Here is a 24,180-nt window from a genome sequence, read left to right on the forward strand (position 1 = left end):
AGAATTCGTGCATTATCTACCTCTGGGAAACCTCGATTCGATAGGCGTCCTAAAGAGAAAACGGTTTGATAAGCTTTATTAGAGAATAGTCATAAGGTCGAATACCGTAATTCACAGATCATTGCTCGGATTACTCAAAACGAATTGCTCCTAGTGTGAAAATAAGGGACAAGAAAGCGCCGGGAACTGATGGCATTCCGAACAAAGCACTGACAGCTGCATCCGCACAAACCACGCCAAAATCTCTAGGCGTAGGGATAATTATAAAAACAGCGGGGCGACAATCCAATTGGATCTGCACCTTGAAGCATGTTAGAGTACTTCATTCAAGACCGTAACGATACAATACAGGAGAAGAGTATACTTTAGGAGGCAATGTGGTCAACATGTACTCGCCCGTTATTGTTATTCTGATTTAAGTCCGATACTCATTCACAGCTGAGTCGACTGGAATCTAACATCCAGTCACGTTACAAATCCCTCTGCCACCAGTGATATCTGAACCGTGACCTTCCGCTGTATTAGCCTAACGATCTAACCACAAGTTATCCTGAAACACAGCGAAGTGCTGCTTCCTAAAAAAAAGCGGTAATGGAAAAGTTTGGTTTTGTAACCGAAAGAAAACAAATGCCCCGAGATTCCTCTTCATATCATTTAATATTCCTTCCGGATATCATGGGAAAAGTTTTTTATGGAATAATTGTCAACAGGTTGCTGGAGATAGCCGAAAAGGAAAGAACTTGGAATCAGGAAAAGCTTGATGCAATAAAAGTGACGGTGGATATTGCAGCTGCTGCCATTGAAGACGAGTAATGGCGCTGGGAATGAAAAGAGTACGCTGAATATGAGAAATGCTTTCAACTCGGCGAAAAAGTCGTCCATTAAAAGGCGGTTTATCAGCCTAAAAACTCCGTGCTACCCGAGAAAAACAGTGACTAACTACTTCATCGACAGAAAACTTAAATACGATACCGACAAAGGTACAAATCACCACCGTGTGTCAGCAGGCTGGGGTCTGGGTCCACTCTGGTGGAATATTATGTACGATAGTCTTACCCCTGTCCTTATTGGAAGGGGAAAAGTGCTTGGTTTCGGCGATGATATTACTGTGGTGGGGGTGGTAAACCACATCGAGATAGCACCTAACGAAGCGAGCCGGAAGATTCAATGTTGAAAGCCGCTCTAATAACAAGCTAGAAGGACCTGGAATATATCAAAATTCGAGTTGGGCACCTGACCATAAGACTCAAGTATCTGCGATTTATGTTCAATAATTGACTAAGGTGTGTGTCTGGATAGCTGTTAGAGCGCAAGGCTGTCATACGGAAGGTCCCGGCTCAAATCTCACTGGTAGCAGTGGAATTTATATCATGATTTGACGTCGGATACCAGTCGCTTCAGCTGTGAATGATCAACTGAGTCAAATCAAGGTAATAATCTCGGACGAGCGCAATGCTGACCACATTGCCCCCTGTAGGGTAATGTAATCTTGTAGTATACCGTACCCGTCTTGAATTAAGTGCTCTAAAACACTTCAAAGCCCTGACCCAATTGGATTGTTGCGCCAAATATCGGTGGACGAAAATGCGTCAAGAGAGCACGGCTATCTCCAGTCATTAGCTCGATCTTGCTGGATGTCGCTCCTGAATAGGCTGCAAAAAGATATCAGATGCCAAATGGACGACGACCAAAGACATTAGCTGATTTTAATCTTCGACAAATGGGTTAATTGTTGTCCAGAAGGCTGTAGTTACTAGTTAACACACAGCGCCACAGCGGCTGCCGTGAGTACCTATATATGCCAGTTTGGCTGCGACAGGTCTCCAACATGTTGAACCTATATATGCCAGTTTGGCTGCGACAGGTCTCCAACATGTTGAGCTTACCCAGGCCAGAAAGAAGACGCAGCGTTTCCTAGTAGACCACATGCTGTAGTCGGCAGCATTTGTAACAAACGTCCAAAAAGAACCCCGTATTGCGGAAAGGGAGAGGCAAACGATAGCCAGACAAGAATAATACATAATTGCCAACTGCGAAGTGATATCTAACGGTAGTTGTGTGGGGTGAGTGGTTGAAGTGGTACACGCATGTGGTTTAGTATACCCGCGAATCGTGCATGTCAACGGATTTCGTTGGTGTCTTTCGTAGATTCCACATTCATCCAAAAAAACCTGTTTGGTCCTTTACCGCCAACTTGCAGCCCCTATTAGGTTTGTCTACTCGGGCAAAAGTTTTGCCTCCCCGTATCCAATTATAAATTTGGCCCTTTCTTGAAGAATTATAAGCATCACACAAAGTTGCTCCATGCGCATGGTTTTGTCACTGCACGTTCATGTTGCTGCTGCAACCAGTGTAACCTGTAATCCATACATCATTGGAAAGGTTTGTGGAAGGTTGACTCCATAAGCGGTCTGGCACTGCAAATCATAAACCACTCTTCGAGGACTGCGTTCGAATTAACTCTATATTTCTGTTACAGTAACTTATCTATGTAACCTTTCTTGACTCTGTAAACTTTGTTTCAATTCTTTCTACTTCGCACAGACCGATCAATATCTTTCATCCTATTGTACAGAATAAACACTTGTCTTGTTTGGCGAATTTCAAAGATATTAATGAAGAGCTCGGTTAGCACGGATTATAATTGTCATGCCACAGGATAGGTAAATTCATCTGAAACTTTTTGCCTGGAGTAAGTTACGACCCTATCGTAACTATATAACTAACTGATCCTGTTAATCAAACCAATCTATAGTTTGCTGTAGGAGGTTGGTCCAATAGAGCGGAAATAATGAAATCCAAAATTTGTTTTATACTAAATTGGTGTATAAGATCAGTAAGAACTTTCCAGGATGTCTGGGATGAAGCTAGTATCGGGGGATCGCATAGGCAACAGTAGTTATTCCCAGATTGGCAGAATAGAACTGACGATTTGCCATAGCAGCCAAGTTCTCTTTTTGCAAATCAATAAAACCGTTTGTCAAAATGGGACAGGGACTCGATAGCGTTTATCTTAGACACAATTGTTGTCACTAGAAGCTGAAAAAAGATTCCGATGGGGCGAGTCTAGTACTGGTGGTAAGCAATATCGACATTGAGAGATCTAGCGACGGGGAAAAGGTCGTCTCTAAAATGATCCACAAATAAACTGACAGTGGATAATCCGAAAGAACTGCACTAGCTCTAGTTTTTGGCATATGGAGAAATCGAAGGACTATATTCGAGTGACAAGAGACCAGAAAGCACTCAATGCCACTTCCTCCAAATTAATATTTTTTAAGGCTAATTACTTAGGAGTAGCCCAGATACGAAGAAACCACGAAGAGTCAAAAATCTGGCTCAGGCGTATATAATTTCTGATCTATCATCACAACCAAAAGAGAGGCTTGCAACTACTTCAAACTTCAAGCGATAGATATCGAAAGAATTCAGGAAGTGTATAATTGGCTCCAATATTGGCAAATAAAGGATAACCAGCAAAATTTATTAGGAGGTAACTTATTCATACAACAAATTGACGACCCTCTGATGGAGCCTTGCATAAAGTTCGTTGGAAACTATTATATTTATTGCTTATGCGGAAAAAATATGTACAATGAAAGGAGACTATAGCTCACCTTCAAAAGGATGGAAATTCCTTCGTAAATTGTTAAGCGCTGAAGCTTTAAGCTAGGATATGAGCTTCCATTTCACAAAATGGCCTCAAAACTTTGGAACCGATTTTGATTATTGAAACTTTCAAATAAAATTCCTAGCCACAAGTTAATATTGTCAAGGGAAGTCGCATTGCATCCTAAAAGAGCTATTGTGCTCCTTTACTAGTTATAGTATACCTACCATATAAACAGACAGAAACAGAAACTTTATTATTTTCCCTACTTGAAAGTGTTTCAACCTGGCATCTAGCTTGGAGGCTTTTGTTGGTGAGGTTTAAACAATCTTTCGAGCGATTCGGTTCGTACCCCCCATCAGCACACTGGACTGCTCCATTCCTTGTAAGTTTGCCCAGTAAAGTTCCCTCAGCTGTTCATCTTCATTTTTCAACGTCGTGACCATGAACCCATTTCCGATTTCATATAGCGGTGTCTCTGCTCCTTTCCGGGCCAGCTTATCCGCTGCCTCACTGCCTTCTAACCCAATGTGGCCTGGAACTCAGAGTGCCCAGACCTTATTGAACGAACCAAACGTGTTCAGTTTGTTAAGGCATTCTTATACCAGTTTAGAATTTACCTGCTAGTATCTAAGTGCCGTTTGGTTGTCAGTTAGAATAGCAATGTTCTGCCCCCTATAATTCCTTTTGAGGTTGAAGGAGGCACATTTGTTCATAATATATATTTCCACCTGAAACATGCTGGTGTGCTTACCCATTGGTTCAAAGTACGTTTTTGCTTGAACCAATGATCCCAACATCTGCTTCCTCTGCTATAAAGAATCAGTCAATGTACCAGGTAATCAGTTGCTGGTTTAAGCCGTATGTCAAATGCCACGCCGTGTTCCTCCAATATGTTTCAAACTTCTTACCGAAGTGAAAATTTATTGTCATGTTATCCATTGGTATCAGTAAATCCGAATGCCGTCTAGAAAGAATATCAGTTTTTCTTCGGTTTAAGCAGGTCGCCGCCTCACTGGTACTCCTGGACATTCTGAAGATCTGCGTCTTGCTTCCATCTGAAGTACCTCTAGGGGTGTCGTTGGGTAAGTTCTCATTGCCCCACTGACACAAACGCAAGCCAGTCAGTTTGGAGTTTGTGTAATTCCTTGGCTGTTCTGCTGAGTTCTGTTCTGTCTGCCCAGATTTCCGTCCAATTTGGCCTACTATTGCAGTGTATATTCAGTACGGCATTTTTGGGGGTCATTGGAGCCCTTGTGGCTTTCCAACATATGTCTTCAAGAGTAGATTTCGGTCTACTGTGATTCCCAAATATAGAGGTCAATTCTGTTACTAGTTTCTCCTATATGCCATGTGATATAATGGCGATCGCACTTCCTAGTGAATGGTACCATACTGGCCTTGGTATGCGCAAGCGTGCCTTCCTGCACCAGTTACTAGTGATTCGCAGTCCGGTTTGAATTCTGTCACATAGGATATCCTCATATTTGTCTCTACAGATTAAAACAATGTCATCAGCGTAACCCTGGATCTATATTCCAATGTTTGTTAGCTCTCCTAGGGGTTCATCAACTACCATGCTTCACATTAATGGTGATAATACTCCACCGTGTGGACAACCTTGATTACCTGTCGGCACTTCTATCTGCCTACTCTCTTTTGCAATAACCAAGAAAGTTGAATATGTCAACTACACATCTAACAATCTGAGGGATGGATATTATCGAAATTTCCAAGATTAGATGCAGTAAGAAATCTTAAAAGAGGTCTCTTCATTGAGCCCAAATATATCATGATGCTTGTAAGCTCGGTTTCTCAAATCTCAAAAAAACAGGAAATAACTCCCAAGAATACTCTCAGGGCTAGTTTTCCCTCAGGATAGAAATTCAAAGTTATTTTAAATTTTCCTTCAAACTTATTCTATCTAAGTTTAGATTTTATACGAAGCAGAAACTCTGATCAATTATTTCCCGGGGTAAAAAAACACCAGTAAGGCCTCCAATAAAAAAGTGACTATGCATTCTGAATACTGTTACAGTCCATTTACCTCGACATAATTGACAGGCAAAAGTCCGACCATGGCGTTGTGTTCACCCTCGTACCAATTCTTGTCGATTTGTCGTCTTATGTAAATTACGTCGCCTTTCTTAAAGCTCAGTTCCCTGGAAAGGAGAGAAAGAAGAAAATTGCTTAATTTACTGTCTCTTCCATGTATCCTTCAAAAGAAGCGGCTGTAAAACTTGGAGCAAGGAGGCGTGCATGATAACTTTAAATGCCTGCCTTCCCTAACTTTCTACTTCACATGCAAAAAGAAAAATATCCTTACCTGGCCGATTGTCCTTGGAAGTTGTATAGAGCTCGTGCTATGGTTCGTGAAAAGTTCGAGGACGAGGATGCGGATGCAGGCGACTTGGGTGAGACATCCGTGGGAAAATCGTCGTAACGATTTAGCGGAATTGGCGATTTTTGTGATGGTATAAAGTTGTCGGTGTGTCGACGATTGTTCATATCTTCGAGTTCCTGTAGATATTTGCGACGACGTTCCTCCTGGTAAAGTTTCTTCATAGACTCGGCCTGTTTGCGGGCAAGCTCCTCTTCTGGTATAGCGTCTTTGAACTCATACCGGATGGGACTCTTGTAATGGATATTTACATCGCCTTCAACGTAACGGCGAGGAGATTCTAAATAAATTGAAAATATAAAAACGAAGACAACATTAACATTTTATTTTAGTAGATAGTCGGCTCATAAAGTCAGACTTGTGTGTGCATGGCGTGTTTATTTGCATAAGTGAACATAATAATTTATTAGCCGTTGCAGATAAGGAGTTTGTTTGAATATCATTACTGAATTCCAAGAACGACCCATTTCCAGCATAATTTCGCGTATGTGAGGGAAGGCCGGAATATTTGCATTTGATTGATAAGATCAAGTTTAATTTTAGATATCACGAGTACTTGCTATGTGGGGCATAAATATTTAAACGAGAACACAGTTGAGGGCGCAGGAAGGAGATTATGTAATGATTTAGTAATTTTCGCAGTCAAAAGCAAATGTTAATAACATGTGAGTACAGGACATATATGATAGATTATGTTGTTACAAGTTTGGGCAGAAAGGAGACATATCATGGTCCCTTCTTTTACAGAGATATCTAACTTAATTTAAAAGAATGAGTATCATTCAATCCTAAATTATATTCGAGACAGCTTCTTCTTGATAACACATAAACACGATATATACTCGTATATGTATAAATATTGTAAGTCCCCTGCCTTACTAATAAGTGGACAGCTGGTGCCTTCAGGATAGACGATTAGGTGGCCGAACTAGTTGAGGCGTCAACTTTGTGACGGTTATGGATGTTTGTGATTGTCCAAAAGGGATGGTGCTCTGAGGTGGCGGGGAGGAAGACGAGGCGACAACCCTGTCGGCTGAACCAAAACCAAGTGGCCGAGGAGAACCTCCACGTGGTGGCACTGGGAACCGCTGTATCGCATTGGCTTGCCGGCCGTGATGCAGTAGCCGAATGCTCCAAGGCCTAGCAAGGGCGATCAGACCCGAGTCTGCACGGGGACTCATCTGAAGTGGCTTCGGTCACGAAACCTTACCAGGGGTATACTGGTACCATGGGAACCGAGGTAGCCCCTGGACTCTTATACTTCAGGAGAATTTCTATCGTATCTGAGTACAGCTCGGTTGGTTGCGGTTGGCCCCCTTGTGGAAGTTTTATGGGGGCTGTGGTTGTGCTCGGGCGAGAAGAGACCTTCGGGCCTCGACGTGGTGTTGCGTATCAACACGGGTGCCGTACTCCATAGTTCGGTAGAGATTTAGGTACTTCTTGCCTCCACCAGTATGAATGCTAAGCCATGCACTTGGTATAGACTGGTACCGTTACGCTTGTCTCAACGGGGCTCTGATTGTGGTCACAAAATCAATCCATCCCTGAAGAGGGCCATAGGATTAAGTCTCAAGACAGGTACCTACGTTAAACACCGAGGACTTCACTGTCCAAAAGGGATAAGAATAGTACAATGGATCTATCAAATGCTAAATGCTTTTACTACTATTCTCTCAGGTCTTATGGGCCCGAAACATAGGACTCGTTCTCTCAATTGAGATAAAAAATAGAATATTCAGAAAGTTTAGTGTTTAAAGCGGTAAGCTTGCTAGATGGAAAGTTGCTAGTCAAATCAGTTGTGAATGAGTACGTACCTGAATTGAATCAAAGCAATTTTTTCCAGCTTTTGGGAATTTTCTCAATTATATTGATTTGTAGTCTACCTTATTAGAGTTTCACAATTTTTGCTTTAAAAGAGTTCAAGGCTACAGTCGCATCATGCTTAACTCTTTACCAGTGAGCCTAAATAAACGTCCGTTGTCCGAATCTTTCCTTATATTACTTTTTTATAGTTTTTTGACGGTGATTCAAGTTCCATGGGTACACTCATCGGGTGCTACCTCCCCCAGTGAACTGTGAGTAGCATTATCATCGCTAAAACGTTTGTGCCTTCCAAATGGTCTTTACGTCTTCATTACTATGTTGCTAGCTGTTCTTAACAGAGGGTGGGGGCTGCCAAATTTTTCTACATCTATAGGCATGTGAAGGATTAAATAAAAGATCTCGATTAGCCGAGACCTATCTAACCAAAAATCTAAAAAAAAAATAGAAAGCGAAAATCTAAAAAAAAAAATAGAAAGCGCTTCTATACGCTATCTAGGCCTTAACATATGGTCCATTCCAACATCTGTCTGAATTCGTACAGCTCGTTCGCCTTCGCCATCTAAGGCCCGTGGCAGCTAGGTAGTGCGACTAGACTCCGCCCCTGATAGCCGCTGGTGAAACACCGACTATATTTCCGGAAGGGCTGCCAAGAGCAGAGCCTTGCCCGGCCAATCCGCCAGCCCCTTACGAGGACAGAACTATACGGGATCTGGTAAACAGTGATCATGCAGGCCAGCGTGCAAAAGAAAGTTGGTGTCTGTTTAATAGAAGTCAGGGTATAAACCACCATGTTTGCTCGAAAATTTTATTTAAATTACTACAGAACAGATCAATAGTTAGGTACGCAAAGCTGATGTCTGAAAATGGGAAAGGAGGTGGTGTCATCGCCAAAGCTCCTTCAAAACATTACAAATAGAAAAAGGTTTTTGCGGTAATCGGCGAAGAAGGACAATGTAGAATCGTAATACGCAATAAAATAAGCTTGGTAGAGTTACTGGTCAACGTCATTGAACAAGATCCTTTCCATTTCATGAATTCGTCTGAAAGAACTCGGGGAAAATGGCAGCAGCAATTGAAATTTTTTTCTATTCGTCAGAGTGTATTAGGTAGGTACTTATGGTGAATTTTTCAATTCTAGAAGACACAGACTATGTGTCTATGTCTTCTAGACAATCCCGAGAGATTATTCTAAACAGGTGGGGAACCTTAGCTGCGAGCACATTATTATGATTGGCTTTACGTCATGGACCATACCGAATACAATTCGACCCAGAAAAGCCTGAAAGAGAGAGACTTGCCTGGGTCAGATCCTTGGTATTACAGTCATTCTGACTTCATCAATGAAACTCGAGTGAAATAAGCCTTACAATTTAGGACATTCACTGGTAAACGTCTACGATAATTTAAAATAAAATCTCCAACGCTTCGCTTTTTTTGAGGACGACACCCTTTTTAATTTGACATCTCACATTCTACACGGATTTCGAATAGTATGCGAAAGTATTTTTCATGCAGCCGAGCGTAGAAAAAAACAGATGCATAGAAGAAGTGAGTAGAAGAATCGAGATTCGGACTGTTTTCAAAGAGAAATTATTTGTCATAATACCGTCAAAGGAAGAGATTTGGTAAGACTGCTTCCTTTCAGAGAGGTTGCTTTGCGGCAAACAGAGCAATTTCAACAAAAGCTAGCATTAAAAATAAAAGGAAGAAAAAATATAGGCGACATAATTGAAAATAACAAAGAGAAAAAAGCTAAGGCGGGAACTCACCATGTTCTTTACATAGCATGCTGGTCCCAAGCAGGGACAAAGGAGGAGGGTACGTACTTTATACTATCCTCGGTAAAACAAAAATAAGACGCTGAACTGAAGGAAAAAATTCCAGGGCGTTCATCTCAGTCGACGCGGCAGGACGGGCCCCGGTCCTGTCGAGAAATGGGCAAAGGTTCTTGATGCATGGGCGGCGTCAGGATGTAAGTAAGTTAGTCTGAGCAAAACAAATTCGTGTCTACACGCTAAATATTGGCATTCACACTGGAAAGACGGAGGAACTCGCAAGAACCATCTAAAAAAGGTACATTGACATTTGCGCTCTACAGTTGCCACATAGAACGTTAACGCGGTATATATGGCTATAAACTTCTCTATTTTGAAAGCCCACACACTCAATACGGTGTTGAAATTGCCATTTCAGAGAGTCGTTGTGAAGCCGTTAAAGAAGTCGAGCGATTTGATTTTATCGCGTTATTCACTTCTTCACCGCATACAGACTACAAGCAGGTCGATCTGATGCCGATAAAGGTTTGGAACACGCAATAAGGGTGGCGAGCGTATAGTCAATTTTGCGGACACTGACATCTTCCTGCATTTTATGGTGGGAACAGTAAAACGCAAATTGATTGTCTCCTCACAAGACTCGGACATTTTATTGCCGTCACTGACTGCATAGTCGTTCCTTGTGAGACCATCGCACCTTAACATCGCCCATTGATTGCCGGCTCGCGAATCAAGGCAGAAATCATCGCACTTATGCGATTAACAACCATTTCGAATGTGGAAGAATGGGGGAACCAAGTTAAAGACACGATTCACAAAGCGATCTATGCAACTTTCGGGATGATCCAGTCAGGTAACCGGTCTATCAACCGAGGTACTTCGACTTACGGTTGCACCCAGGGCAGAGGCAACTCTTTAGACGTTGCCTCACCTCTACTCTGGGAGCAGCATGATCGAATTCGCAACGGGGTGGTATCTCCTCCAAGGAAAGAGGTAATAGAGGGCTGATGAGTTGTCTCTGGACTGAAAAAACTGCATGTTTAATTTTTGTATCTCGGATGCATGCCCAAGGCTGAAGGTCCCGTGGACCACAACCGTGGAAGTAAGTTGCTTCCCAAATAGCCGGTCCACCATCAAGTGAGTGGCGGGCTTAGTCCTCTCTCAATTCTTCAACCAAAACAAAAAAAAATTTCAGATATTTGTCTTTGGAATGATGATGTCCAAATGAAGGTCTGCGAAAAGAAACGCTTCAATGTCGACGGGGAAGCAAAGAAAGCGATCGCTGTTACCCGAGCAGGCCATTACAAAGATCTTCATGGTAAACTTGACAACTCGGGATGGCGGAAGATCTGTATTGGCTTGTCAAAAGCCAACACCAATGTGCGCAGGATATCGAACACTTCTGTTGCGTCAATGACAAGAGAAGAGCTGGGACCCAATACTGTGGCTAAGTGCACTCTTCAATCAGGTTATTGAGGAACGCAAAACACCATCTGACTGGCAAGAAAGAGCAGAATGTTCAAGTTACTGTCCGATCCGGTTGCTGTTTCATACTATGAAGACTTTTGAACGCATTCTTGACAACCGTATTCGCGAAATCGTTTAAATAACCGTGAATGGAGCGGGCTTTGTTAAGAACCGTGGAACTACTGACGCATACATGCCGCGCGGTTATTCATGGAGAAACACCATGAGAAGCATCATCCTATTTACATAAAATTTCTGAATTTTGAGAAAGCCTTTGACGGTGCACCCCACGAATTCATGGTATGTTTTACGACAACACCTATTACCAGAAGAACTCGTGCGTTGGGTTAAATTCCTGTATCACGATCCGAAAAGTAAAATTCGACTCCTCTTTGTTCTTGTTATGGACGTTGTCATACGGTCCGTACAGAGCTCTATGCAAATGATGTTTGCCTAGCGATTCATAGCAAAGCCGATCTTGTTTAAAAATGAGATGATCGCCTCATAAAACACTGTTTCATATTGAATCTGAATAAAACAAAATTATTGATGACTGGTTCCCATTGAATAGGCGCTATCACTGTGAGTGCTAGTGACCTGCACGGGAACTTGGCGATTTAAATATTTTGAGTCAATGCTATTTGCCAATGGAAAACTGCGTTATGAAATTGATTCACACATTAACGCAACCTGGATAAAGCGGCGTTCCACGACTGATGTTCTTTGTGATCGACGTATCAGCGAACGTCTCAAATCTTAAATTTACGCCAGTGTCGTCCGCCCTATCGCCCTCTATGGTTTTGAGTGTTGGCTGACTATAAAAGACAATAAACGGAGTCTCATGGTAATGGAGACGAAGATGTTGCTTTGGATAGTGGCGTGACACGCCTTGATTACATTCGAAATGAGAATATCCGCGATCGATATGAAGTTGCACCGATTGTGCGGGAGAGACGTCGTCAATGGTATTGTCACGTGATTCGTACTGACGAGAATTCACTTGCCAAGATCGGCCTGTACATCGAATTCGAAAGGCCGGCCGAAGCAATAGTAGCTTGATACGCTGCATGGTGGTTTGAGAGCCTGCCGACTTGACCCGAACCAAGTCTATGACCGACCAAAATGGCGTATTCGTCAAGACGAACCAACTCCGCTTCTGAACAAGACAAATGCTAAAGAAAAAGAAGAGAATCAGAAAGATATTTTCAAGCATTGAGGTGCTTCAACCGAAATAGGATTAAGAGCAAAAAGATGCAACAGCAACTTTCTTTTTCGAGCCGCTATTTGGTTGAGGGTCTTTTTATTCTAATGAAGATACATTATAAATAATCAATACGTCTACCATATTACTTTATTTCCCTCTTTCTAGGTGGTTACATGAAATCATGTCCTAGAATTAAAATTGGATGTCATTCCAGGAAGAAAACACAAAATATCACTTTCCATTAAAAGCTCAATTGGATCTGTTACCAGTGAACTGGAGCCTTGGGGAAATGTCATGAGCATGCACGATGTACAATTTGATACATTTCAAATTTTTCCCAGCTGATAGTCCGAGGGCAATTCATTGCAATTTAGTTAAATTGTTTTCAAATTCTCATTCCAGGGTGACATGATCATGACCGCTCATTTGGATTTCTGTTTAAGGACAGCTATAGGGTGGGGGACCAAAAGAAATTCCAATAACATTGAAAGTGCGGACGTCAAACGGCAGAACCAAGAGAACCAAGATCACACAAATCGATATTCATCACCACGGATTTCCAATTTAATTTTTTCCAGTTCTCGATGCCCCCATTTTCATTCAAACTGTCACAATTTTCTCGTTTTTTTCTCACAAGATTGCAGCCACGTATCACGTTGCACCTCTTGGTTAAATCACTTGTTACGAAAATCCTGTAAGGCTTTACCAGAAGTTTTCTCACTGATTTTCCACTACAAACAGGTGATTGGTGATTACAGTCTATCGCTCTAGCTCTGCCGCTCGATTTGATCTGCAAAACAATACGAACTTTATCGCAAATTTGACCTCAATTACTCAACTCCCCGCCAAGTTGCTTGTCATCCGAAATTCAGGAATAAAGCATCCCCGGTACTTTCCTCATCCTAAGCAGAGCGAAGACCACCTCAGTAGCATATAAATAAATAAAAATGTTGTTTTGCAATTGCCTGAACCGATCCGCTAGGTAAAAATGCATTTTATAGAAAATTAGCATGGAGAATGTAATTTTTTGGGAACTCAAAGTAGAGAGAGTTGTTTGAGAATTTATGTTATTAAATAATATGGTATTTAAATAGATTTTAGGGATGCTGGGGAATTTAATTTTCGGCAAAACTTTCAAAGAGGAAAATGATCTTTTATAAAAAGAAATATATAAAACACGTTGAAGTCGGCATAGGATTTAGAAATTTGAAAGGAAAGAGCAAAGGCGAACTACAAAAGATTTGGAGTTGCACTTGATGCTGCTTCCAGAGAAAATTTTTTTTTGCATATAAGAACCATGGAGGAATCGATATAGATATATTATTAATTTTATTTTCCACCCTTAATAGTAATGTGAAATCAGACTAAGGAGGAAAATTTCTTTGAAATTAGTAGTGAATTATCGGTAGCTGCAAATAGGATGAAGACGCAGCTACCGTAATTAGTATCTACTCCTTCCTTCTTTAAGGAATTTAAACCAATATATGTAGTATTTTCTTGATTATAATTTTTATTGACTACTTTTGATGATAATATAACAGACCTTCAGAGCAGATACAATAAGGGCGCAGAAATTTGTCTTATTTATAAAATATAATAAATTTTAATATGAAAATTCTCAATTCCTACATATATGCTTAGGGATTTATTTAGTTAAGATCTTTAACAATATTGTATTCAGAAATCAGTTTTATGTGCAGCAAAAATCTTTACACGGAATTGTTATTGATTCTGAGTCTTCTTTCGTTTGATCTTGAAATGCACTTCGTATATTAGGTATCTTATTCTGTTAAGGGGAAGTCGCAACGCGTCCTTAAAGACTTACTGTGCCCCTTTTACTGGTTATAGCGTACTTAATAATCATAGCATCACAAGTAAACCTATAACCGTTAGGAATTTTAGTATATTCCCTCTTCCAAATCTTTCATCTTTGCATCTGGTATTAAGTGATCTCCCAGATGCCTCGACTTACTTTGCACAAGTGCCGGACACTATCTCAGAACGTATATAGAGGTTGCATCACACTCCACAAAGAACCTGCAGACAGTGTTCGTAGATATCTCTAGCCTCCCTAGGTGATAGTTTAGCCGGCAGTGACCAATGAGAATTCCCACTATGATTCGGAGGTTTTTCTTGGTAAGGTTTAAGCAATCCTTTGCGCGTTTGGGTTCATATCCCCGAATAAGCACCCTGGACTGCTTCATTCCTGGTAGACCTACACAGTATAGTTCCCTCAACCGTTCTGCTTCATTTTTTAATGCCACAGCCATAAATCCGTTTCCGATTTCACAGAAGGATTCTGGCCGTGTAAAGGCGCCTCTGTTTCCTTTTTGGCTAGTTCGTTCGCTGCCTCATTGCTTCCCAACCCAACATGGCCTACAATTCAGAGTATCCAGACCTTATTGAACGAGCCGAGCGTATTTAGTCTCTCGAGGCATTCCCATACCAGTTTAAAGTTCACCTGGTCGGATCTAAGTGCTTTGATCGTCACTTGGCTGTCAATTAGACTAGCAATGTTCTGCACCTTGTAGTTCCTTTGGGGATTAAAGAAGAGAGCTCTCTGCTTCACTGATAATCCCGGCTATCCTGAAGATTGCTTTCCTTGCCTGCATCTGTATGTGCAGATGGAAAGGAGTTAATCCCAGAAGAACCTCCAGGGTTGCCATTGGGCACACACGAAACCCAGTCTTTGGAGTTTGTGTAACTCCCTGGTTTGTGTGCCGAGTTAAGTTCTTTCTGACCAGATTACCGCCCCCAAAGGTAATCATTGGCCTCACTATTGTAGCGTACCTTCGGGCTACAACCCCATTTTCAATCTGGATCATTGTCTCATCTCTATCCTGGTTGATAGGTGATGCATGCTTATTTCTATATATGCACACACGACATAACTGGGAATTATTTCAAGGCGTGAGCCACCTAGTTTAGAATCATGAGGGAAAGGTTTCCGGCTTTTTATTTCAATCACCCAGTTTACGCCGAAACTGGTCATAGCAAATTTTCGTTTAACAATTAAGGGGGTCTTTCGTTCATGTCCACTTGATTGTGGGCCGAAATAACACTTGGTTTGATCCCTGAAATAATTTGAAGACGACTACCTGAGAATTTAGTAGGTGACGACTAGAACATTTGCGTTGACCCATGGCTCCCGGCATCTTGCGATGTCACTTGGAAGAACTGGCAAAACAGAATCCCTTCAAACTATCAGCCACCCCCGTTTAGGAACTGTAATTAGTTTGGTTAATCCTAAAAGGAGTAATTGATGAAACGTGGATTACTCCGTTATGAGTGCGGGCCGCTAACCAGTTTTAAACCGCAATGTGCCGAACGTAATGACACATAATTGGATGCATGTTGGAAATAAAATTGATGGTGAAGCCTATTCCTACAATTCGCTGTTGCTCTCTTGAAAAGCTCATGATTTTGGCACTTATTATGAAACATGTGGAATTCATCACTACGCATGAATAAATGCACATTCATGTTACCACATACAATGGCTGAATTGGTAATAACAATAAAATATAAACAATACTAAAGACATACGCATGTATTCATCCACTTGAGGAACCACGATAACAATAAAAAGCGTTCTAGTTACGACACAATCAAATAAAGCAATTTCCACTGATACCTGTTTACAAACAAACGTAAAAGAAATTCAATTACAAAATTTTTATCATTTTTACAGAAAACTGCAAAATCAAGTGCTACAACTTTCTTTTACGAATTAAAACCATTTTTCCTGCAATTTTATGTAGTTAATAACAAGAAAAAAATATCGATGCCATGTTACAGCATCACGTACCGTGAAAGTGGTTTTATGCTGAAGAAATTACTGAAGATTATCTCTTACGGAGGAAAAAATGAAATTGCTTCGAGAAACGGAGTCCAAGACATGCAGTATGCCACCATAGGACAGAAACTTATATTCTCCTTCAATAAAAAGTAAAATTTTTCTTCATAAAAACAAGAACTCGATGTAGATAGTGTGTTGGAACTAAAGATACTACAGATCAATTGGTTGTAGTTTCGTCTATTAATTTTCTATCAATGTGTGTATCTACAAATGATTTATCCATTTTCTGGGTTAAGTGCTTGTAGAAGTAAATTCAATTAATTGTATGTAATTGCTGCTAAATGCCATTGCTGGAGTGAAATGGCTAAGAGATTGTTGGACTCCTGCAGAAGTCAGGTCAACATAACAGTTGAATTGGTCAATTACACTTTTTACACAGTTTATTCTTGTTCTGAAGACTGTATTTGTAACAACCACTTGATATGAGCACCGTGTCTGACAAATTAATGTCTTGCGGTTGCTTCTATTTTCAAGTTCTGGAAATACGAGTACAGGAGTTTTCATAGATGTATCTAACGCACTTCAACTTCTTCAAAGAGTTTTTGTAATATTTATGGTTTTTAACTTAGTGCAGTGGGCAAAAAAGTAATGAGTGATATGTTTTCCAAGAAAGAAAGGTGTTGCACACATACCCCGGATATAAATTTGAGATAGCCTTTTCCGGTGACTAATGTTAGTGTTCCGATTTTATGGAAAGCAATGCCTATCGAATCGCACCTTATATGGATAATCAGAGATTCTAATTTAACTAAATTTCACTAAGTGTCACATTTGCTTTATAATATACACTTTGTACGTCCACCACTCGATTGCTTCACTCAAAGAAGGATAAATTCATAACACGAAACCGATCTTTTTTCCGAATCTGCACAAAACCTATAGAATCGCTTAAACGTTCGATAAGAACTGAAATGCGGTCGAAAAGCTCACAAGTTGCCATAAGTCGAGCATGGAACAAGATCGGCCTTGTTAAGTAATTGAATACTAGAACCGAGCAGAACTGCTACACATGGTATTCGTACGTATTTTATGTATCTTTATCTATATTTTACCAAGTCTTCGAACGATGTTCAACAACAAAAACACTCAACCTTATAAGGTTACTGAGCGATAGCGTCCTATGATGAGTGGGCTTGGTCGGGCCTTTTGTTTACGTGCGCTCTATACTATTTAGGCATGCAATATTATCATATGTGGGACTCGTCGTAATGGAATTATTACAAATAAGTTACTGAACTCAATTTTAAATAGGAACTTTGGACATTATGATAGACTAGTCCAACACCATTCTAGACAAGTAGACACCAATGTTTAGCACCAAATTTTCGTGACTAGTTCGCACATTATGTCAGAGTCAAGTTTAAGGTCTATGATGTGATAGGTTTTTTATTTGTAGCATTTAAATTTGAAGTGGGTGGATTTGTCATGAACAGGATTTTATTTGACAAGCTGAATAGCTTTCAACTCAAAAGGTCTAAGCTATAAACTAGTCACAGTAATGATCCTCCGTTCTCAATGGAAAAGAAATTTGCGGGATTACTGGTCACGATCTTTTAATACGGTCATCAAAATTATATTTCTGCAACATAAGTCAGTAATATAATTTAAATAGGTTATCGCCAAATTGGAACATTTGCAACGAGCTAGGATTACCTAAATTATCTTGAAGTCCCCTGAGTTGTAGCATCTATCTCAGTTCCAATCTGGGCTTAACAGCATGTAGCGGATTTACATGCAGAAAAAGAACACTTCCTTAAAAAATATTTTCTTAAATATTCTCACAATTCTAGTTCACTAACCGGAATAATCAGGGAAGTAAAAATAAACTTACAATAGCCTTGATCTGAGAAGTAGCAATTCCATTATCGTAGTTACTTTCAACAAACTTTTCCCCTTTAGCAACTAATTGAGGAAGCAGTGATATGATTGCTTTCGAGAGGCTAGGTATCATCCCTCATCCTCTCCATCATTCTATATTGGACCCTTATTTGAGCTAAGTTGAATAAGCAGTAGCTAAAATTGGCGAAGTTAAATCAATATAAATTGAGAGGCATTATTTGAAATATACACGCACTTCGTTAATAAAAATGAAATTTGCACTAAATTTTCTAGTTTTATTACGTACATTTTCTGAAGTCAATTTAGTAGGGTTTCTAAGATGGAAGGTTTTTTTTACTGAGGAGGTATAGATAGATAAATCGAGCAAGACTAAAAATTTCGATGTTCGATTGGCTTAGATTTTCGAGCGGCTTAAATTTCATACAGAGACATTATTGTTATTCTACCAGACGCTCAGTTTCAAGTGACCAGGACTATTTGAAGTTTTTTGTATGTTTATTTTAGTTAACAACGTTGTCTTCGAATGAGCCGTAGATGAGAAAGCCACTCCATAGTTCATAGTTTTAGTAACCCTCTCAATTTCTGTGACGAATATGTATTTTAACAGATTTGTACCAAAATCATTCATAAGGCTCATTTACAAGAAGCGTCAATGTTCTACAGTGCTTTCGAAGTTGGAGGACATCATACGCAACCAGCACAGTAGGTAGGTATTAAGGAACCGTAAGAATGGAAAAGCCACATTTGGGCAGTTATTCAAACGGAATCTTGGAGTTCAATAATGAAATGGAGTCAAAAAACACCATTGTTTGAAACTATACAAATAGAATCTAAAAAAAATAGTTGATTTCTTGCGGAATAAGGTATTTACTTGTAAATACCTATTTAGGGCACAAGTTGTGCCCGTCCTCAGTACCTGATCAACTAACATATTTTGTTTTAGTCTAGTATTTCCAAAGGGATACTTTGATTTGAGGAAAGACCTTTTGCCGGATTCAATTAAACGAGCGAGGAAAGTAGAGAATGCCGCTATATGATTGAGAATCCAGCCTTTGGATGCCCGTAGTGCCAAAAATAAAGTGTCTAGGGGGAATACCCGCTGGAAAAACCATCAGGACTAGTGAGAACCTCATCAAGAAACTAAAAAGTGTAGAATTTACGACACCGGATGAACGATATTGAGGCCTTGTTTCCGAGCATCCCGGTGAAGGAGACGCTTCTCTATCTGGAACTGTGGCTAAGTAAAAATCCCCCATCCTTTGCGTGGATGACAGGGATGTTCAGGAAACTTGTGGAGGGGTAGCGATGGGGAACCCCCTATCGTCCTTTTTGAGCGACATAGTCGTGCTCCCAAAGGTCTGGTCGAGCTATGTAGATAACATTTTCACCATTTTCGATGAAGACAAAGTGGATGAGATGCTGGAAGTCCTAAACTAGGTACATCGGAACCTAAGATTCACAATGGAAGTAGAGGACAATTAAGAACTCCCATTTCTTGATTTAAGGATCATTAGAGGGAAAAGGCGATCTCTTTTGATATCTCTAGTAAGCCTACACACACATAGCGAACAATTTCGGAGAATTAAAACCACTTCCATTCACATAAAATGATCCCTTTCCATGCAATGATCCACCGATTGTTGGCTGTGTTCTGAGTGTTGAAAGATTTCGGAAAGGAATGGAGTATATTATCGACACCGAAATGAAGAACGGCTTCCAACCGTCGATAATTGAAAAACTCATTTGGAAAAAAGCGAAACGGCAAAAAATAAGAAAACTTTGGAAAGGAAAATAAGAGTAGGGGTCACACACCTGTAACTTTGTTGAAAGATATCGACATGGGTGCCAGTTCAAAAGCAGGCTCGGATCACCCAAGGACCGCACATTAAAACACGAATCGAGCAGGATATATAAAATAACATGTCTGGATTGTGAGGAGTGCTACTTAGAATAAATGAAAAGACTGTTTTCATTATGCAGAGGAGAGCAGTAGAGAGAAAGAGAAACAACCAGGAGAAAAAATAAGAAGAGCACAAAGCTGAAATCCATGATTGCATCGAACATTAGTAAGGACAGACATAACACCACATGGGACAACGTAGATGTTATCAAGGAATGTGGGCACAGAAGAAAGTTGGACGCGCAAGAGAACTTGGCGATCCTAAGAGGACCAGAAGGGAACAGGTTGAACCACGACACGGGTAACGTGTAATCGAAGCTTTTGACAGAGGAGGCAAGTGAGACATCGGACAAGATTATTGTCACCGAAACCGCGATGTTTAATTAAGTTATTTGAAAGAAATCAACTATTTTTTTAGATTTTAGTAGAAACCGTGGGTAAAAGCGACAAAATTTAAATTGATGATTACACCAATGTAAGCATTTATCTATGAAGAAAATGTAGGTGTATTGTTATTTTGTATGTAGTAGACAGATATCCATTTCATAATTTTTTTGTAAACTATATACTCGTATGTATGTACATGGTAAAAACACTCCCGGCAAAAGTTTTTGTCAAAAGTATACTTTCAACACGTCAATATACACTATCCATATAGTTGATAATTGAGCGTACTCTCGCAGGAATAGTAAGCACTACTCTACTCCTGTGGGGTTCCCATAGGCCACGCTTCATCAATACTTGAAGAAGGGGAAGCATTGGTCATCCAGTCCGCCGCCAATCTTCTCCCCTCAATTGCGACACACAGATTTCTTGTTATGCAACTCCATGCTTGCGGTTGGGCCATAATGTATTTATTTTTTATTTTCCATTTCCATTCTGTTTTTATAGTTCATCATGGTTTCCACAACATTTTTGCTATTCAGATCAATCCTGGTGAGGAGAACTGAAATGTTCAACCAACTGGGTCCACCCGCAAGCTACAAGTGAATGGGACACTTCAACGAAGCTGTATTTAGCTGTTGTTAAACTTGGTAAATTTTCGGCACTTTCCATCATATTTCATCCGGGTGAATATTCTGGCTATCCCTAATCTGCTTAGCTTTCACAAATATTGTCCAATTTAGAATACCATTTCTGATGAGTATGAATATTTTCTGATAGTGCACAGCGTGCACATTGGGGCTTGTGAACTTCAGGTGCACCACTCCCGTAGCAGAATGGACAGTGCTCCTTCAAAACATTCTTTCACTAATATCCTGTTTAATCGCAATTCCAGCAGCACTGGTGGGTAACGATTTCTACGCTGACTTACAATTCTCGCTTTCTCGGGAAATTAACCTAGGATCTAAAATTCAGTTCCTCTAGGCAACTACAAGGAATTATTGAAGTTGAATGCTGAAAAAATGACAAACACGCTTGCTAGGTTTCCGTTTATGGAAAGTCGAAATTGAGGTGCTGGCAATCTCTTTGGAAATGTGCTCGAGATACTCCCCGATTTTTTGAATTTTGTGAAAAAGATCCTGCAATTGATTCTGTATGATATCAAGGCTTGAAAGTACTCCCCAGGTGGATAACTCTATAAACAAAGTTTATATTGTATATTACAACTTTTTCTGGAAACTGACTGACTTTAAGCTCATCCATAAATAATAAAGTTTGGCAGTAACATAGGCTATAATATGGGAGATGATATTGAAAAGTTTTGTGAAAATCCTAATATTATTAACAAAATTGGCTTTTTTCATGTAAATTAACTGCAGCCGAAGACCTAGAATGTTTGCATCGCAATAAAGCATAAACATGCTTAGTGCATATTTAATATGAGATACGTACAACGAAATGGTCGTGCACGGAGTTGTGGTATTTTTATCTAGGAAATACGGAAAATCTTTTATACCTCAAGCACTCAACTCGCACTTTTTGACTTGTGTATTTATTCGCAAACACGACAATACCTACAAAATATGTTCTTGAAAAACGTTTGACATTCGGGTCTCAGCTAACTTGAGCAGAGCTTTTTAAGGTTTTGTTTGTAAAATAAAACCTTATTGAAGTCGGTTTAATGTCTCGTCTGCCTGTATGTGTGTCCGCCCGTCTGTCTGTCATATGGACTTTTCTCAGAAATGACTATACAGATTGATATGAAATTTGGTAAGAAGCTGGGAACTGTGAACGTCCAACCATGCAGTAATTTTCATATTTCTATATTGAGGCTAATGGCACATGCAAAAAGGAATATAACATTTTTTCACGAAATGTAGTCATTTTGGATATCAAATGAAACGTCTCGGCTAGTAATTTCCGAAACCAGTCTTAGTTTTGACATTTGTTGGGAAGGCGGAGAGTGCAGAGGGTCGAAAGTGATGATTTCTTTAACGGCTCATTCTCACCAAGTTTTAGGGACATCTAATTGGTGGACCTTGGCGCAAAACCGGGGTGTGTGGAGTTTCTTACTAAAGCAGGCCTAGACCGAATACCGGTCATTGCGCCGTTGATGATGATAATGATCAATATCTATTCAAATAAAGTTAATAGCGGTATATTACTGCTTAGGCAAATTGACTAGATGTCCCCCTTAAGTTTATCCCAAAAATTTAAATTTATATGAAGCATGATATCCCAAGTTTCATCAAAATTATACTATTACTGATAAAGTTACAATAGCTCAAAGCTGTCTTTTCTGTGTAAATTTACTGCAACCCTAAATACTAAATATCAATATCACACTAAAGTGAGTAGTTTGATATGCTAAATGTATTACGGGCTACGTACAAATGAGGTAGTTCTGCACGCTAGTATATTTGAGTGCGGGCATAAGAAAAAAAGAAAACCTTTCATACCTGATGTGCAAGCTTCCGGTTTGAGATTTATTCCATTATTGTGATTGAGGGAACGGCGAACCCGCATTCAGTTGATGGCGGGCTATACCAATAGGGAAGGCATAGGCTTCTTATTTAGACCAAAATGGATTGATCTTTTCTAGGAAAATTTCAGGCTAGGGATAAGTAGAACTGCAGTTCACTTGTTTAATCATTTAAAAAAATCGGCCCTTGTCCTAAAATTGTGGAAAGGGTTTTCACCCCAATTAGTGCAGCTCGTTCATGAACTGAATGTAAACTCAGGGCATATTTAATTATAATAAAAGGAAGAGAGTGGTGGGTGTTTTGCGTATGCCCTACTATTCACAAAAAACTTGTAGTTCATGAGGGCTGGAAAATTAGAGCTGACATTGACATTCATTTAGCAGTCGGTGAAATTATAGCAATGAAGCAGTTTATGGGTGCAACAGGTAATTATGTAAGGAATCCACCAATGCTGTTAGCTAGTTGGAAGTTTTATTCAGTTTGCTTCTTTACTTCTTGTATTATTATTAACTTCAATTATTCAATTAACTTCCAAATAAATATTCTTGAGGAAGAGGAGAGAGAGGCTGCCGAATGCTGGTACGATGAAGAAAGGCTTAGAATGCAGAAAAAATATGAACAGAAAACATATACAACTCTTGATTTCAACCGAATTAATGTTATTAGCAGAAATTCCGATGTAAACCTGTACGCCAAGAATTAAAGAAAAGAAGAAATTAAGGGAAATTATCATACTGATTTTTGGGCAATGTAGCATCGTTTTTGAGAACTTCAGGAACGCCGTAATGCTGGGAATCTGACCACTGCTCAGGACAGCCTATTCGCTTTAGTGTCATACTGACATTCACTCTAAGATTGCAGTAGAATTGAACATTGGTTACAATAGATTTTTGCTTAACAAATACATTATTTCTGGGATCACTCGTGCTCTTTTTCAAAGAAGAGGGACTTCCGAAATATAGTGAATGTGAAATTAAAATGGCATTGTAGTCAAAAAAGAAAAAAACCTTCTATGCTTTTATAACTAAAAATACTGTTATTTGAAATAATAAATCTTCTTTTTCCTATTCGCTAGTGTTGACTTTTATTTTGCAAATACCATATTTCGGGAACCACTTGTTCTAACTGGGTTGGCACTAATGAAGCGAACAAGTGGTTCCCGAAATATCGGCCTTTGCAAAATAAAGGTCAACACTAGCGAATAGGAAAAATGAGTTTTATTATTTCAAATAATTAATCGCTAGAAACACACTCACACGGTTAAAATGCTGGCTAGCAATATAAGTAACGAATCATATCTGGCCATTTTGTAAAACAAGAAAAAAAATTCCAAACAGCCAAATTTGTTGAGAAAAAATTTGTGTACTTTACATGAGGAAAATATGCTATATCCCATAAAGAAGGATCTGCGATTGAATTCAAGGTCTAAAAGGC

At 39.8% G+C, this 24,180-nt stretch overlaps 1 protein-coding gene across 28 annotated transcripts in view; it reads right to left on the reverse strand.

Annotated features, from left to right (window-relative positions):
* Positions 1–24,180, reverse strand: part of LOC119649465 (sorbin and SH3 domain-containing protein 2) — a 410,936-nt gene that overhangs the window by 9,919 nt on the left and 376,837 nt on the right. For 27 of the 28 annotated variants that reach the window (XM_038051671.1, XM_038051761.1, XM_038051695.1 and 24 more), the window contains 2 exons: positions 5,937–6,291; positions 5,658–5,772 (listed from right to left, as the gene is read on the reverse strand). In XM_038051671.1, coding sequence (XP_037907599.1) covers positions 5,658–5,772; positions 5,937–6,291 — 470 coding nt within the window. Of the gene's footprint in view, positions 1–5,657; positions 5,773–5,936; positions 6,292–16,772; positions 17,037–24,180 lie in introns of those variants that run through there. The other variant, XM_038051813.1, reaches the window with a different exon arrangement.

Source organism: Hermetia illucens, chromosome 1, assembly GCF_905115235.1.
Source record: "Hermetia illucens chromosome 1, iHerIll2.2.curated.20191125, whole genome shotgun sequence".
In the NCBI taxonomy this organism is placed as follows: domain Eukaryota; kingdom Metazoa; phylum Arthropoda; class Insecta; order Diptera; family Stratiomyidae; genus Hermetia; species Hermetia illucens.